This window comes from Solenopsis invicta, chromosome 7, assembly GCF_016802725.1.
Source record: "Solenopsis invicta isolate M01_SB chromosome 7, UNIL_Sinv_3.0, whole genome shotgun sequence".
Lineage (NCBI taxonomy): Eukaryota > Metazoa > Arthropoda > Insecta > Hymenoptera > Formicidae > Solenopsis > Solenopsis invicta.
Window position 1 is genome coordinate 13,711,465 of NC_052670.1, and position 15,176 is coordinate 13,726,640.

General features: G+C 31.8%; 1 protein-coding gene across 2 annotated transcripts in view; it reads right to left on the minus strand.

Moving 5' to 3' along the window:
* The window catches only part of LOC105201567 (fatty acyl-CoA reductase 1), a 38,367-nt gene that overhangs the window by 21,740 nt on the left and 1,451 nt on the right, over nucleotides 1-15,176 (minus strand). Inside the window, exons 2-4 of one of the 2 annotated variants that reach the window (XM_026137737.2) lie at nucleotides 13,373-13,621; nucleotides 9,070-9,218; nucleotides 5,155-5,264 (exon numbers count right to left, since the gene is read on the minus strand). In XM_026137737.2, coding sequence (XP_025993522.1) covers nucleotides 5,155-5,264; nucleotides 9,070-9,218; nucleotides 13,373-13,621 — 508 coding nt within the window. The remainder of the gene's footprint in view (nucleotides 1-5,154; nucleotides 5,265-9,069; nucleotides 9,219-13,372; nucleotides 13,622-15,176) is intronic. The other variant, XM_026137738.2, reaches the window with a different exon arrangement.

Below are 15,176 nucleotides of genomic sequence, written 5' to 3' on the forward strand. Positions count from 1 at the left end.
AATATGATTGATTTATTCACACGAAATGAATAATTTTGCTTTTATCTAAACATGTGATATTATAATAAGACTGATATAGGTCTGTGCAATGATCTCCAAAGAAATAAATATTTTTTTGTTATGTTAGAGATTAAAAATATAAAAATATGTAAATTTTTTAAATAAAAATTTGTAATTTTAACAATATTTGTATATTAATACCTAAATAAATCTATACCCAAAATGTAAAGGCTGGAGCATAGACTTTTGCATAATGTATAACACAGAATGAATGAACCAGAATTTATTTCTTTCTCCAAGATAGAAATGAAGGATTTTGATTGGTTCATTCTTTTATGTGTTATGCATTATGCAAGAATGTGTGCTCCTGGCTTTACTTAGAATTAATACACAAAGCATTTCAGCCCAGAACATTCCAGCAATGTTGCAGTAACGTTGCTGCAAATGTTATTGCTCAAATGTTGCACTATTAATAAATTTTGTGATGCATGTTGTTGTAGCGTTTCATTATATTAAATACATAACATTGAAATGTTGCTGGGACATTTCAATGCAATATTTCAAAAAGTGGACATCTTAATGTTGCTGCAATCTTCCAGCAATGTTGCAGCAATGTTTCGCAATCAAAATGCAATATTACAATGTTTCAATGAAATCATTCTGCAATGTTTCTGCAATCTCTCTGTGCTGTATGGAGTAAAACACTAAAAAGAGAGAACAAAAAAAAAGATAAAAAGAAATCTTAGACGTTAGGAATGACCTAGAGCGTTTCCTGTTGACACGCAATTGTTATCCAAAGACAAATATTATTTGGACGAGGTGGCGTCAATATTGCAATTGCAAACACATTTGTAAATAACCACCATAAGATAATATCGGCGTCGCTAGTCTTGGGATTGTCGGCAATCGTTTTCGGCCTTTCGTCTTTCATTCGCCGCGCTTGGGAACCGATGATCCGGATAGCTCAAGCGGGGCAAGGATTTCGGAAATTAGAGCCAAGCGGAGCAAAAACGCGGCTATTCGGAAATTAATAAATAAGGTGTCTGGGAAGCTCTCCGGTTATTCTGGCTCTTATTCCGCTTTTGATCAAAGTCGACATCGTCCAAGTTCTCTCTCCCTATCCCTGTCTTCGCGAGCCGTAACACACGAGTTCGCCTATTCAAAACGATAGTATCTCTATTTCGAATACGGGCTCAGAGCAAAATACGCTCTTGGACCAACTCCGACAATACAGGGCACGGTGTTGTCGGAGTGGCGCCTCGCGCAGCGAGAAAAGCACGATCACTCGACCTACGCAAATAATATTACGCAAGAGTGTCATAATAAACATCACAATAGTGACAGTTAATTTTGTGTAAATAAACAGTAAAGCAAAACTACAGTAGTAAAAAATTGAGTTTCTTCCCACCGAACAGTTCTATGTACGTTATTTATCATCTGAATACGCATTAAGCTATTTACGAAGTTTCAAATCGATCGAATGTTTCTCGCGTACTTTATAGACAGAAGTTCATTTTGTAGCACTACAGTTAAATTCATTTTTTTTTAATACATCGTTATTTTTGGTAAGTGTCTCTCGTTTTTATTGTAACTTGTGCGTTGTAGTCATTGGGATGTCTGTTATCAAAGAATATTGTCCTTTGCAATAAAATATTTGATGTTTTTGCTACAGAGCGCGATTTATGACAGATGAAAATTGGGATTGTTTTGTGCAACATAAAGAAGCATTATGCAGTTTCTATAAAGTTAGCACCTCATTCTTCTGCACCGCAAATTTTTATGCAAGTTTTATTTGCACCCTCAATAGTTCTAGAGTTCCTGATAGTTTATAACAATAGTTCCGCCAAAATAACATTAAAAATGATAATTTGAATAATATGAGGTGCCAACTTCGTGTGGCACCTTAAATTTCAAAAAAATTAGTTTTGACAATGGAATTCTATAGTTCTCGAAGAGTTCTAGAGTTCCCAATAAGTTTAAAGTATAGTTCTGGTCATTATGCAGTAGTAGGGTCATGGAATATTAAGGAGTAAAATCTTCATAGAGCGATCACCTTAAAAATGGTTCCATTTCTTTCTACCGAAGGCACTGATAATCATAAGCGCTACCCCGAACATACGGTTAACGCGACTTATTCATTGCTCTCAGCTTTTTATTTGTTTTGCTTGTTCGTTCCTGCCCGTTTCGGTAGTGGAAAACTGTACAAATACATTTCACCATTACAACAGAACAGGAAACTAATCATCTATCAAAATACTGTAAATGTCGTTTTTTGATGTCTGATGCATAACAAACAATGCGCAGACGCTGACGTAACATATCGGAAGTATGGGGACATCTTCGACGCCAATTTTAGTATCAATAAGGGGACTGTTTTTATAACCGGAGATTTTACACTTTCTTAATACTTCATGGGTAGGTTCATGAGCCTACCTATGAAGTATTAAGGAGTAAAATTTTCATAGAGCGATTACCTTAAAAAACGGTTCTATTTCTTTTTACCGACAAAGGGCACTGATGGTCATAAACGTTATCCCGAATATTCGGTTCACGCGATTATTCAAATGGTTTTAAAATGTTCTTCACAAACAAAACATGCTTGAGTAAGTGGCTTTTCCAATTGGCCTAAATTTGCAGTCTATTGTTGTAACAAATTACTATCCTGATGATACAGAAGAAATTTACATATACACATACATTTACACATACGTAACCCCATAACATTTAATTATTATTCTACTACGTACTTTTGATGCTTTGAAAAGACTTTTATTCTTTGCTCCTAGCTCTTTATTTATTTTTATGTGTTTCTTCCCATTTTGGCAGTGCAAAATTGCACAAACACGTTTCACCATTATAACTAATTATAATTAATCAAGATACTAATCATCTCTCATCTATGATCTGTCATGTCTGATGTATAACAAACCGGAAGTATGAAGACACCTTTGACGCCATTTTATATATCGATAATGGGACCGTTTTGATAAGCGGAGATTTTACTTCTTCTTAATACTCCATGGGTAGGGTATGTTTATTACAAATTTGAAAAAAATATAAAAAAATAAGCTAATTAAAAAATTTAAAGATACTATTTCTTTATTTTGTGTTATAAAAATAAAGTAATTTAATATTTTCAATAATTTTAAATGTTTCGATAGCTTCTGTAAGCATATTTACGTAACATTTTGTTTGAAACACGGGAATATAACCGTAATATTATCCAAACACACAATCAAGACACACGAAAAACCCATTAAGATAAAGAAGCGCAAGATTTACTATGTTGCATAGAACAACTTACGAGGTGTGTTCAAAAAGTATCGCGAATTTTGAATTTTCGCGGGTTACGTATATTCGAATTTCGATCTTTTTGTGGCGTTATGTTGGTACTCATGTCTCTCACTTATGCCGACAAGCTCGGCCATTTTGAATGATCACTTAATTGTTGACAGCTGCTTTGCTTGCACGTGTTTTGAATCGTCTTCGATTTTTACCTATTCAAAAAAATGGATCAAAGAACCTGTATCAAATTTTGTGTGAAAAACGAAATTAAGTGCGCGGATGCATTCCGAATGTTGACTGTGGCATACGGAGAAGCTACCTTGGACCGAAGCAACGTTTATCGGTGGTATAAAATGTTCTCAGAAGGCCGAGAAGATGTGAACGACGAAGAGCGTGCCGGACGCTCGAGCACTTCAACAACAGACGAAAAAATTAATGAAGTGGAGAAAATGGTATTGGCCAATCGTCGAATCACCGTTAGAGAAGTTGCTGAGGACCTAAACATATCGATTGGCTCGTGCCATTCGATTTTTATCAATGATTTGGGCATGAGACGGGTCGCCGCGAAATTCGTACCAAAATTGCTCAATTGCGACCAAAAACAGCATCGCATGAACATTGCTAATGAGATGTTGGACTCTGTCCGCGACGACCCAAATTTGCTCCAGAGGGTCATAACTGGTGACGAATCGTGGGTTTATGGTTATGACGTGGAAACCGAAGCTCAATCATCTCAATGGAAGCTGCCGCACGAACCAAGACCGAAAAAAGCGCGCCAAGTTCGGTCGAATGTGAAAGTTTTGCTGACAGTTTTCTTCGATTGCAGGGGCGTGGTGCATCATGAGTTCTTGCCACAGGGTAGAACGGTCAATAAGGAATATTACCTGCAAGTTATGCGCAATTTGCGCGAAGCAATCCGCCAGAAACGCCCGGATTTGTGGAAGAACAAAAATTGGCTTTTGCACCACGATAACGCCCCTGCTCACACATCGTTGCTTGTGCGCGACTTTTTGGCCAAAAACAACACACTAATGATGCCGCAGCCACCGTATTCCCCAGATCTGGCCCCCTGTGACTTTTTCTTGTTCCCTAAACTGAAGAGGCCCATGAAAGGACGACGTTACGCTACGCTTGACGAGATAAAGACGGCATCGAAGGAGGAGCTGAACAAGATAAAAAAAAATGATTTTTTGAAGTGCTTCGAAGATTGGAAAAACCGTTGGCACAAGTGTATAATATCTCATGGGGATTACTTTGAAGGGGACAAAATAGATATTCATGAATAAATAAATAATTTTTGAAAAAACACAAAATTCGCGATACTTTTTGAACACACCTCGTATGTTTTGTGCACATCGGATTTGTTTTACATTTTATCCTCTAGCTTCAGATAGACGCAAGCTGTCGAGATTTTGACTATGGGCATGTTTCAAAATTAACTGGCAGTACTGTCAGCACTGCTTTATCGTGCAGAAATAGAATTTTTTGTGCTGATCCTGTTGGATACTGAAAATTACTAACTATTCTGCATAAATCAACCCTAGAGGATTGCTGACTTTCAGCTGTTTTTACTCGATCTCAAGAGGTGAGGCACATGCTTTTCCGTTCCGAAATCCAGTACTAGACAGTAAAAATTCAAATTTTAAAACGCTAAAAGTTAGTCATTTCAATAACAGCAGCACCAGTACTTCCAGTCAATTTCGGAACGTTCCCCATAACGCATTTTAAAGCTGAAACATACTTTTCATGAACATCAATCCGATTTGACTTTTTCCGTTTCTCACATAATATTACAAGTATTTGGCATACTTGGCAGTAATATATTAAAACTAAAATTTATTTCAAATAATTTCATGAAAATCTACGTACCTAAAGAAGGTCTTACAATCGCACAAGGCAAGGAGGAAGAATATTCTTGTATTATACTCTCCGCTAGGTTTTTTGAAAAAACATATGTATTGGCAGCAGACTCTAAAAACCTGTACATTTGAATACACGCAAAATAAAAAATTTGCTTATTACATTGTCAATTAATTTAAACTTTTTTTTAAGAACATAAACAAATCAGATAAGCCTCAGATAAAATCTAGTTTTTACTCATCATCAAATTCTAACTACTCTATCTTATCCCATCCTTCGCTACTATTAAAATTCTAATAAGTGCTCGTGTAAAAAATTATTTAGATTTATTTATTCAACTAAAAGTTATTTTGTTGAAAATACAACAAGTAATTTTTACTGTAAAAATAATAATTATAAGTTAAATTCTTTATTGTTATTTTTTTTTACTACAAGTTTCAGGGGTAAAATTCAGACATTCGCGACCAAAATTTTTGGTTGTTGATTAGGAAAAAAACAAAAACTGTAGAAAAATTACTGTAAAAAGTTTGAAATAAGAATTAAACAAATTATTTACTTAAAAAAATAAAACTATAAATTAAATCAAATACTAATATTTGACATTAAAAATTTTTTATTTTTTAATATTTAATATTAAATATTTAATAATAAATTAATTTTAATTAACTAGCTGTCACGAGACGCTACGCTGCATGTTATAACTGTTCAAGATAATATTATATCTGTCATTCAGCGTGACATCTCACAACTGCTAGTTAAGTTTAATTTATTATTAAATAATAAAAAATAAAAAAATTTTAAATGTCAAATAATTGTATTTGATTTAATTTATAGCTTTATTTATTTAATTCAATAGTTAGTTTAATTCTTATTTCAACCTATTTAAATCAATTTTTTATAGTTTTATTTTTTGTTTTTCTAAATTTGTTTAAGTTTTATTTTTTTAAGTATTGTTTTCTTAAATTTGTACTTTCTATTATTTTTTTTATTTTAATTTGTTTAAGTTTATAACTTTTTAATTTTTATTCTTATTATTAAACAAACTTTTGGCAGCAGTCGGGAGTTCTTTTTTTTTTTAAAATAATTTATTTCAAACGTTTAAAAGCTGAATAATCTTATAACAAAGTAATATTTTGTACAAATAGTATATAAGCATATATGCACATATCGCATACAGCACAGAGATTGCAAAAACATTGTAGGATGATTTCATTGAAACATTGTAATATTGCATATTGATTTTGAAATATTATTTCAACATTACTGTAAAATTGCAGCAAAATTAAGACGTCCGCTTTTTGAAATATTGTATTAAAACATCCTAGCAACATTGCAATGTTATGTACCCAGCAATGCATTCCTGGCACATAAAGTGAAATATTTACTACTACAAATTTTCCTTTGGTTGCAATAACGTTGCTATAATGAAGATACTAATCCTTTTGTACATAGCAACTTAAAAGCAACGGAAAAAAAACTGTTTTCCATGTAACTGAACTGCAATAGCGTACAGAATTTATTAATATAAAATTTCCAAAAACTTGTTATAAAGTCGCATACGCGGCATGTGTTGCTGGCAGTAGCTTACGCAGAATCGGAAGCCGCTTTCCTTAAAAAAGATGGCAATTTAGCAACGCATTTTTTTTACATTAATAACAGCATGCGGAAAACTTGCTTTCTGAATATTTAATGTGAATAATCAAACGCTATGATACATCAAAACATTTATTATAATATTACAACATTTCAGCAATAACATTTGCAGCAACGCTGCTGCAACTTAGCTGGAATATTCTAAACTAAAATGTTCTGTATATTAATTCTAAGTAAAGCCGGGAGTACATACTCTTGCATAATGCATAACACATAAGAGAACGAACCAATCAAAATCCTTTATTTCTATCTTGGAGAGGGAAATAAAAGACTCTAGTTCATTTTCTTATGCATTATAAAAAAGTTTGCTCTAGTTTTTACATTTCCATATAAAAAAAATCTTAGCACTTCCAAATGTATAATTTACTTAATTATTTATTTAACTAGCAAAAATTACACTTTTATAATAACATTTTTAAGTATAAATTTATTTGAGTATTAATATACAAATATTGTTTAGAATTATAAATTTTTATTTAAAAAAGTTACATTACTTTTACTTCTTTTACTTTATACGCAAATATTCTGCTTTGGCTCTTTATTGCCATTATTTTATATTTAAAAAATTATAATATTTCAATGTTTCCGGAACATTAATGTCATATTGCCGAGATATTGCAGACATATTGTTAATTTTTGTTTCTGGAATGTCTCTGTAATATTGCATTGTAATTTGCAACACATTGCAACATTGCTGGAAAGTTGCTGCAATTTTCTGTGCTGTATGGCATATGTCATATGTATGTATGTATATGTATATATTTGTTATTAAACATAAATATTATTGTTAAAAGTTTTTTTTACTTTATTATTGATTTTGAATTAAATTAGTTAAAAGTTAAACAAATATAAACTTAAACACAAAACATTTTATATAGTAATAAAACATAAAGGTAAAAGTTAACTGTTGACTGGTATAAATTGCTAAATTATATAAAACTAATATTTTATAAACTTAAACACAAAATGCTTTATATAATAATATAATTATTAAAATAAAACATTTCAAATTTTGTGCACATTTTTATCACAGCGCATGCTCAGTTCGTTACATTACGCCGAGATGAATGGTTTTCTAATCTGTACAATTACTAACTTTAACGATTGATCTCGGTTCACGGGACAGTCCGACACTTTCTTTTGCCAGATTCGTTCATTTCGTGCAAAAATGCATCGAATGAGCCTAATTTCGTCAAAATCGGTCTACTGTTTGTGATTTCGAGATGTCTTACAACTGTAAATTACTAATAGCGTTTTTGAATACAGTGGGTTTTAACCCAGGTTTGATGCTATTTGCCGCAATCGTTTAATTAGAACGGACGATTGGACGTTTCAATTGGACAATTCCGGCAAATGGCGTCAAACCTAAGTTAAATCGTACTGCACTTGAAAACGCTATAAAATTCGACTCTTAAGGCTTGCGCACAACAGAGAAATATTAAATATAAGAAATAGGAATTAAAATTTTAGAATCAGTTTTCTTAATGAATATTATAGATAAATAATAAATTACGTTGTATCTTGTATGGCATATTTATATCTTACGTTTTATTTGTATCCATTGTGCGTTACATTTTAATATTTATTGAGAAAACTGATACTAAAATTTTAATTCTTATTTCTAATATCTTATATTTCTCTATTGTGCGTAGACCCTTACAACACACATTATTGACTAATCAATTTGCTATCTAAACTTTATTTGATAACCAATGAGAGGACATGTAGACGAACCATATCATTTATCTATTTTTTTTACAGAACAATTAATGATAATTATACGTTTTAAACCAAGTTTGGTTATTAAAAAGTTTATGTGCGAGAGTGACATCATATCATGCTGTAGTTGGTGAGAACTAAGGTAACAAAGGTATGTACGTTGTCAGAGAAACGCATACTCCCTCTGTTTTTTGCCAAACCGAAGCTTGGCAGCAGTTGGTCGTAAAAAAAGAATAAACGAAAGAAAACTTCCAATTTTTTCAATTTCGATAATTTTCAACTCATATTGCATAGCCAGAATACCCTTAAAATGTGAGGGCAAAACATGTGACTTTCTTTTAACACAGAAGAGAAAACCATTGTCTTAAAAAATTGTTCTAAAAAATAAAAAAATTATAGGGATCATCCGGTTTAATTCATGATCTAAAATCCAGGTCGAGCAGTGTTATTAAAAACATGAGTTTCAATAAAAAATAATTTTAGGTGAAAAATGCTACTTTAGTACGACTAGTTATAGAAAAGTTATAAGATTAATTTTTGTTTGTAACTTACTTAGCAGTAAACACATTTAAAACATGCTCATCATCCAATAACTCGGCTACTTCGATCATTTTTTTCCAATCAAATATTGGTGGATATACTTTTTCTTCTATGAACGGTTCCTGTATATTTGTCAATGCTGTACTAACATACAGTAGGACCTACAAAGAATAAGAGCAATTAATTTAATAATTTTAAAATTATTAACACAAGATTGAAAAATTTAATTTATAACTGTAAAGCTAAACAAAAAGATTCCACCAATAATTTGGAATCTGAACGTATTAAAAATTGGTTTACGACCCTCTTTATTGATTCACAATCAGTATCTAATAAATTTAGGGACATTGCAAATGACACTGACTCTAGATTGGCATTTTGTAGTCTCAATAAACTCGCGATTTTTATCAAAGTCCATAAAGATCTTCTCTAAGATACTTCTAAAAGAAACGTCGTTTATAAAATTTCGAGATTGCGATGCTTCCTATGTGGGTCAGACGGGAAGACAATTAAACACGAGACTCTCAGAACACCGTCAACATATCCGCAGAAATACGACAATACATTCGGTCATCACTGACCATAGGCTGCATCGAAATCATGAGTTTGGTTGGGATAAGAATTCTTGATGTTGAGAAGAACATTTTTAAATGTCTTGCTTCTGAAATGTTACATATTAGATGTCAGAAAGTGAGTTTAAATTTACAAACAGATAATGACTTTCTCGATCATGCCTACACTGCGATCTTAGAAAAATTATAATTGTTATTTTGACCTCTCTGGTACATATCGGCAATGATTTCGTTCTCAGTTTCGCTTGTACCATTGACGATAAAACGTCGACTGGTACTGTATTTATTATATTTATTATATATTTTTATTAATTCAGTTTTATTTAATTATGTTGACTTTTTAAATCTGTTTTTGTGACTTACGATTTGACGTTAACACTTTGTTAAGAGCGTAATGTGACAGTGCTGGTGAGTTGTTTGAGATCTTATTTTATAATTTTTGATGAATCATGCCTTCTGTTCATTACAATTTACTGCATGATCTATTTCATGTTTATTTGGCTTATTAATTTGATTGGACGTTACTTTAAAAATTCTTGGAAATGACCACATAGCTGTGCCTTTTTCTTGGACATCGTTCAATAAGTCCCGAGACTAACCCAGAGATAACGCTAGTAGTACCAAGCTGGCCACGTTTCCCTAGAATGCGAACCTTCACATGAAACGTGTACAAATTTCACGTCGATCGGACCACAAACAGCTGAGTTATTGAGGTTAGAGCAAAGTCACTTTGTAATTTGTAAACGGCTTCCAATGGCCTACCCGAACGTTCCGCATCGTTTGTGTCCGTACGACCACGTTTAAACTCAGCATACCAACGACAAATCGTTGATTTAGATGGAATTTACCCATTAAAAAACAATGCTTTATCAACACGCGAAACTAAATTTTTTTCCATTTTTCAAACAAATTACAAAGTGACTTTGCTCTAACCTCAATAACTCAGCTGTTTGTGGTCCGATCGACGTGAAATTTGTACACGTTTCATGTGAAGGTTCGCATTCTAGGGAAACGTGGCCAGCTTGGTACTACTAGCGTTATCTCTGGTGTTATTTGGCTTATTAATTTGATTGGACGTTGCTTTAAAAATTCTTGGAAATGACCACATAGCTGTGCCTTTTTCTTGGTCTTATGTCAAAAGCAACTTGTGCCAAATCTGAGAAGTTTTTTACAATATTTTTTATCGGTCAATGATTACTATGTGATACAGCTATTAAAATATGGATTTTTTTATTTAATAATTATCATTGAGAATGACTTCAAAGAAAGTCAAAACGCGTCCGATGCTTTACATTCAAGGCTGGCAAAAATTTAATTTTTTATTTATAAAAAAATGCTTTATATTATTGAGCTGCGAATTGCGGTACAAATTAGCACAAACGTAGCACAATACAGCAAAATAAAAAAAAATACAAAATTCAAAAAGTGCCGGGCCAACTTCACACACATGTCATACGCTAACAATTCCTTCTTATAACTAATATCCGAATAAATTTTTGCTAAAAAAAATATCTCAGAATTCAATTATGAATATGCCAAGAACGGAAGATTATGTTAATCTGAGTCACGCTGTTTGACAGAATGGGTTATTCAAACACATAATTATTCCCATACAGTACATTTTATCCTAACGATATTGTTCTAAATTGTCCTAAATTGACAAAACAATCAAAATTTTTTGTTTTTGATTATTTGATTAATGGAGTAATTAAAAATTTTTTTCTTGATTACATAATTAATTGACTAATTAAAAATGTTTTTACGCAATTACTTAATTAATGGGGTAATTTAAAAAAACTTTTTTTTACTTAATTAGTCGAATAATTAAAAATTTTGTCATTTGATTACTGATTATTAAGAAATCGTTAATCAAAATTGAAAATATTATTGAAAGTATCAATTAACGCTGATCCTTATTAATATCCAACAAAATCAATGAAGATTTACAAGTCTGATTGAATAACACAGGTCTGCGACTAAAAAACTGTTTGATTATTTTTATCTAAGTTTCATGTATTTTGGTGTGCTAAAAACGAAAAACGTATCAAAAAAAATTCTGGACGTTAAGATTTGGCACAAAATGCAATAATCTCTTTAAATTTGTATATTTTTTCTCAATTTTTGATATTTTTTTGATTTTAGGGTTTTTAACCAAATTTAAAGTCAAAATTACTATTAATTAATTTACATTAGTGCATTCAAGATATATAATGCCTAAAAAATGTAACTTTTAAAACAAAGAACTTTTAGAGTGAGCCAGCATCAACATGTTGCAAGCTGAATTCACGGGCTCTGACATGTCCGGGCTTGATTCAACTTTTTTCTTGGTTTTCATTCCAGTTATAAAATAATTTTCATGAAAAATTTGTAAAATTAAAAATTAATTTTATAAATTTATTTTTATTTATTTTGAAGTAATAGTTAGATATTTCACTTTTCACCTTTCCGCTCTAGGAGAAAAGTTACGTGATCGATATCCAGAAGATCGATTGTCGAGACAGCGGCGTAGCGTGAGGCATTAGCACGTTAACTGCTACGCTCAGAGTCCCAGATCCGATCCCCGTAAATAAAATTTTTCTTAATTTAATTTTATATTTTCAAATTGTTATATACAATTTTTAAACTGCTTTTAATTACTAAATAAAAAATACACTGCCCAGCAAAAAAAGCTGTACATTAAAAATTTAAGAAAAATTTACCAAACTTTAAACGCTTGTAAAACAGGAAATATTTATAATACAGGTATGTTTCAAAAACAAACTTAAAGCTTGAAGCCTGTACTTCGAGAAACTTTTAATGCCGATTAAGTGGCATGATTAATTTGCTAATGGCCGATGCGCTACGCCGCTGATTCGACAATCGTTCTTTTGTAACGATACTATAGATGTTGAAAATATCTAATCTCCATTGTTTTGAGAATGCTTAATATCCGCAACTTACGGCTTTATTACAGTAAAGGAGTGAACACAACGCACTCATAAAATTTTATTAGAATCTGTGATCCGCAGGTCGCGGATCCACTTGTGAGAGAAATGGTAAAATTAACCAAAATATAGCTATAAATTGTGATCAAATTTTGTATTTACTGGTATCAAAAATAGTTACGTTTAACGAAACTTTTTGTAATTAGTAGTATAAAAATAATTGTTTGGTTAAGACTACAAATTGTTTAGTCAAAACAGCTATAAATATATATTTATAATAGAAGTTGTTTGGCGAGATAATAATTATAACTATCTCACCAAACAATTTCTCTTAGTATATAGGTAAACGGAATCTTCTCATTATATGTATGTACAATATTAAAGGTTTTATAATGATACAATTTTGATATTTCATGAAGTTCTTTGGATATCCTCTGGATGTCGACTTCCAGATAGCACACAGCATTCAAAAAGAATTCAGGTTTATGTCACCAATACTGAGTTCATTTTGAAATGCAAAAAGAATTTTTTTCTTGATTTTTTCTTTCTTTTTCAGAAAAAGAATTCTTTTTATATTTTAGAATGAACTCAGTGTTAGTGACATAAACATAAATTCTTTTTTTAATCTTTTTGAATTCTCTGTGCTATCTGGGCTGTGACATCGGTAGGATCTCGCACATATGGACACTTGTACATTCCCAGGATATTCGTTGGATAACTGAACCATTTGAGGATATCTTATGGTTATTGCTATTCCAAAATGACACCTGTTGGACATTCCTGGGATAAAGTATGTTATATGGATTACGTTTTACTTACTTTTATATTTTTCATGCTTTGAGCTAAGATACAGATGTCTCTCGTTGCTCTAGTATTGGTAAATATGGCATATTTTAAACTGTCATTAAATTTTACACTCCCCGCTGAATGAATTATTATAGTTACTCTTTCAATTAGCATTTGCTTATCCGCAGCCGACAAACCTAATACTTTCTCAGTAGTATTGCCAGAAATCGGAATTATTTTTTCAAAACTTGACGCTCGCGTTTCGCGTAATTTGTCAAATAGCTGAAATAAACCAACAAGATCTTTTATAAAAAAGTTTTCTTATTGTATTAAAAGCTTCTAGAATATTTTTAATAAATTTATAAAAATGAACAAAGAACTATTATGATCGGGAAGTGTACTGTTACATCCATCCTTGGATGAAAAAAGTAATAGGTTCAAGCGACTGTTAAGATTTGGATAGGGTACGGAAAGTGCAACAAAAACTTTTTTTGTGGCCGCACTAGACAAACATGTGTCACAAGTCGGACATTTTTGTGACTCTGGAATATAGGTCAACGTGTAATAAAACGCTTTAACACCTATTCTTAGGAATCGTGCAATCGTCAGTTTTAATTTGAATCAAAGAATTTAATCTTTTTAGCTCCGGATTAATCCAAGAGCAATCTGATATTTGAAAGAGAAGACGAGTTAAAGTTACAATACTGTATAGTGCTGTAAAAAAGTTTCTGCGCAGGGTTCAAAATATATCATGAAATATCTTATGTGAATCTGACATCTGACTTCAAGAAAAAAATTTGTTTGAAAAAACTTTCAGTTTAGATTAATTTGTACCTGATCGTACCACTTTTCTTTTCATTTGTTTCAAGGAGTTAAAAACTGTAGAGAGTTTAATAAATGGTAGCACCCCACATTACGATATTTGAAATCCATAAGGGGATGCTGTTTCGAAATCGTTTGTATCTGATTATATCACTAGTTGTTTTGTATGTATCTTTAACGGGGTGATTGTTTCACAATTTAAAAATTCGCAAGCAGATGCTGTTTTGAAATTGTTTGTACCAATTGTACCTCATTATACCACCGGTTGTGTCGTTTGTACCCCTATTTTAACATTGCGATACAATAACCTCTTTAATGGTACAATCGGCTACAAACGAATCACCCGCTTGTGGATTTTAAATATTGTGGAAAACTGCGAAGTTAGCTCTTACCCATATTTTGCAATTGCGGTACAATCACCCTCTTAAGGATACAAACGAAACGATCGGTGGTACAATCAAGTACAAAGGATTCCGAAACAACATTATCCGCTTGCGAATTTTAATATTGTAATGTGGGGTGTTAATATTTTTTGAACTCTCTATAGTTTTTGACCCATGGAGGTACAAACGAAAAAAAAGTGTTACAATCAGGTACAAACTGAGCTAAATTAAATGAATTTTTTAAAAGAATCTTTTTCTTGAATTTGATTGAGAGGTTCACATGGATTATAAAACATCAATTTTCAATTTTAGACTCCTTGAGTTAATCAATAGTGTATTAAGGTTTTTTCTTTATAACTTCACAATAAATCATTTTTCGGCAGTGCTGATTATGTAGTCACATTTCTGAGATTTTGAACTTTTATTTGAGAAAAAGATTGTTAAAAAGTATTGATTGGAACCAAAGTTATAGCTTTTCAAAGTTGATAAAATCTCCCAGACTGGAAAATATATTTACGTATTTTACGGAATCGGTGTGTTTAAGGGTTAAGCTTCCTGCAAAATTAAATAAAGCCTGATCTACAATGTTGTGTTTTGTCTTGAGTCTTCTGCTCTTTGTTTCTTTGCTTTTT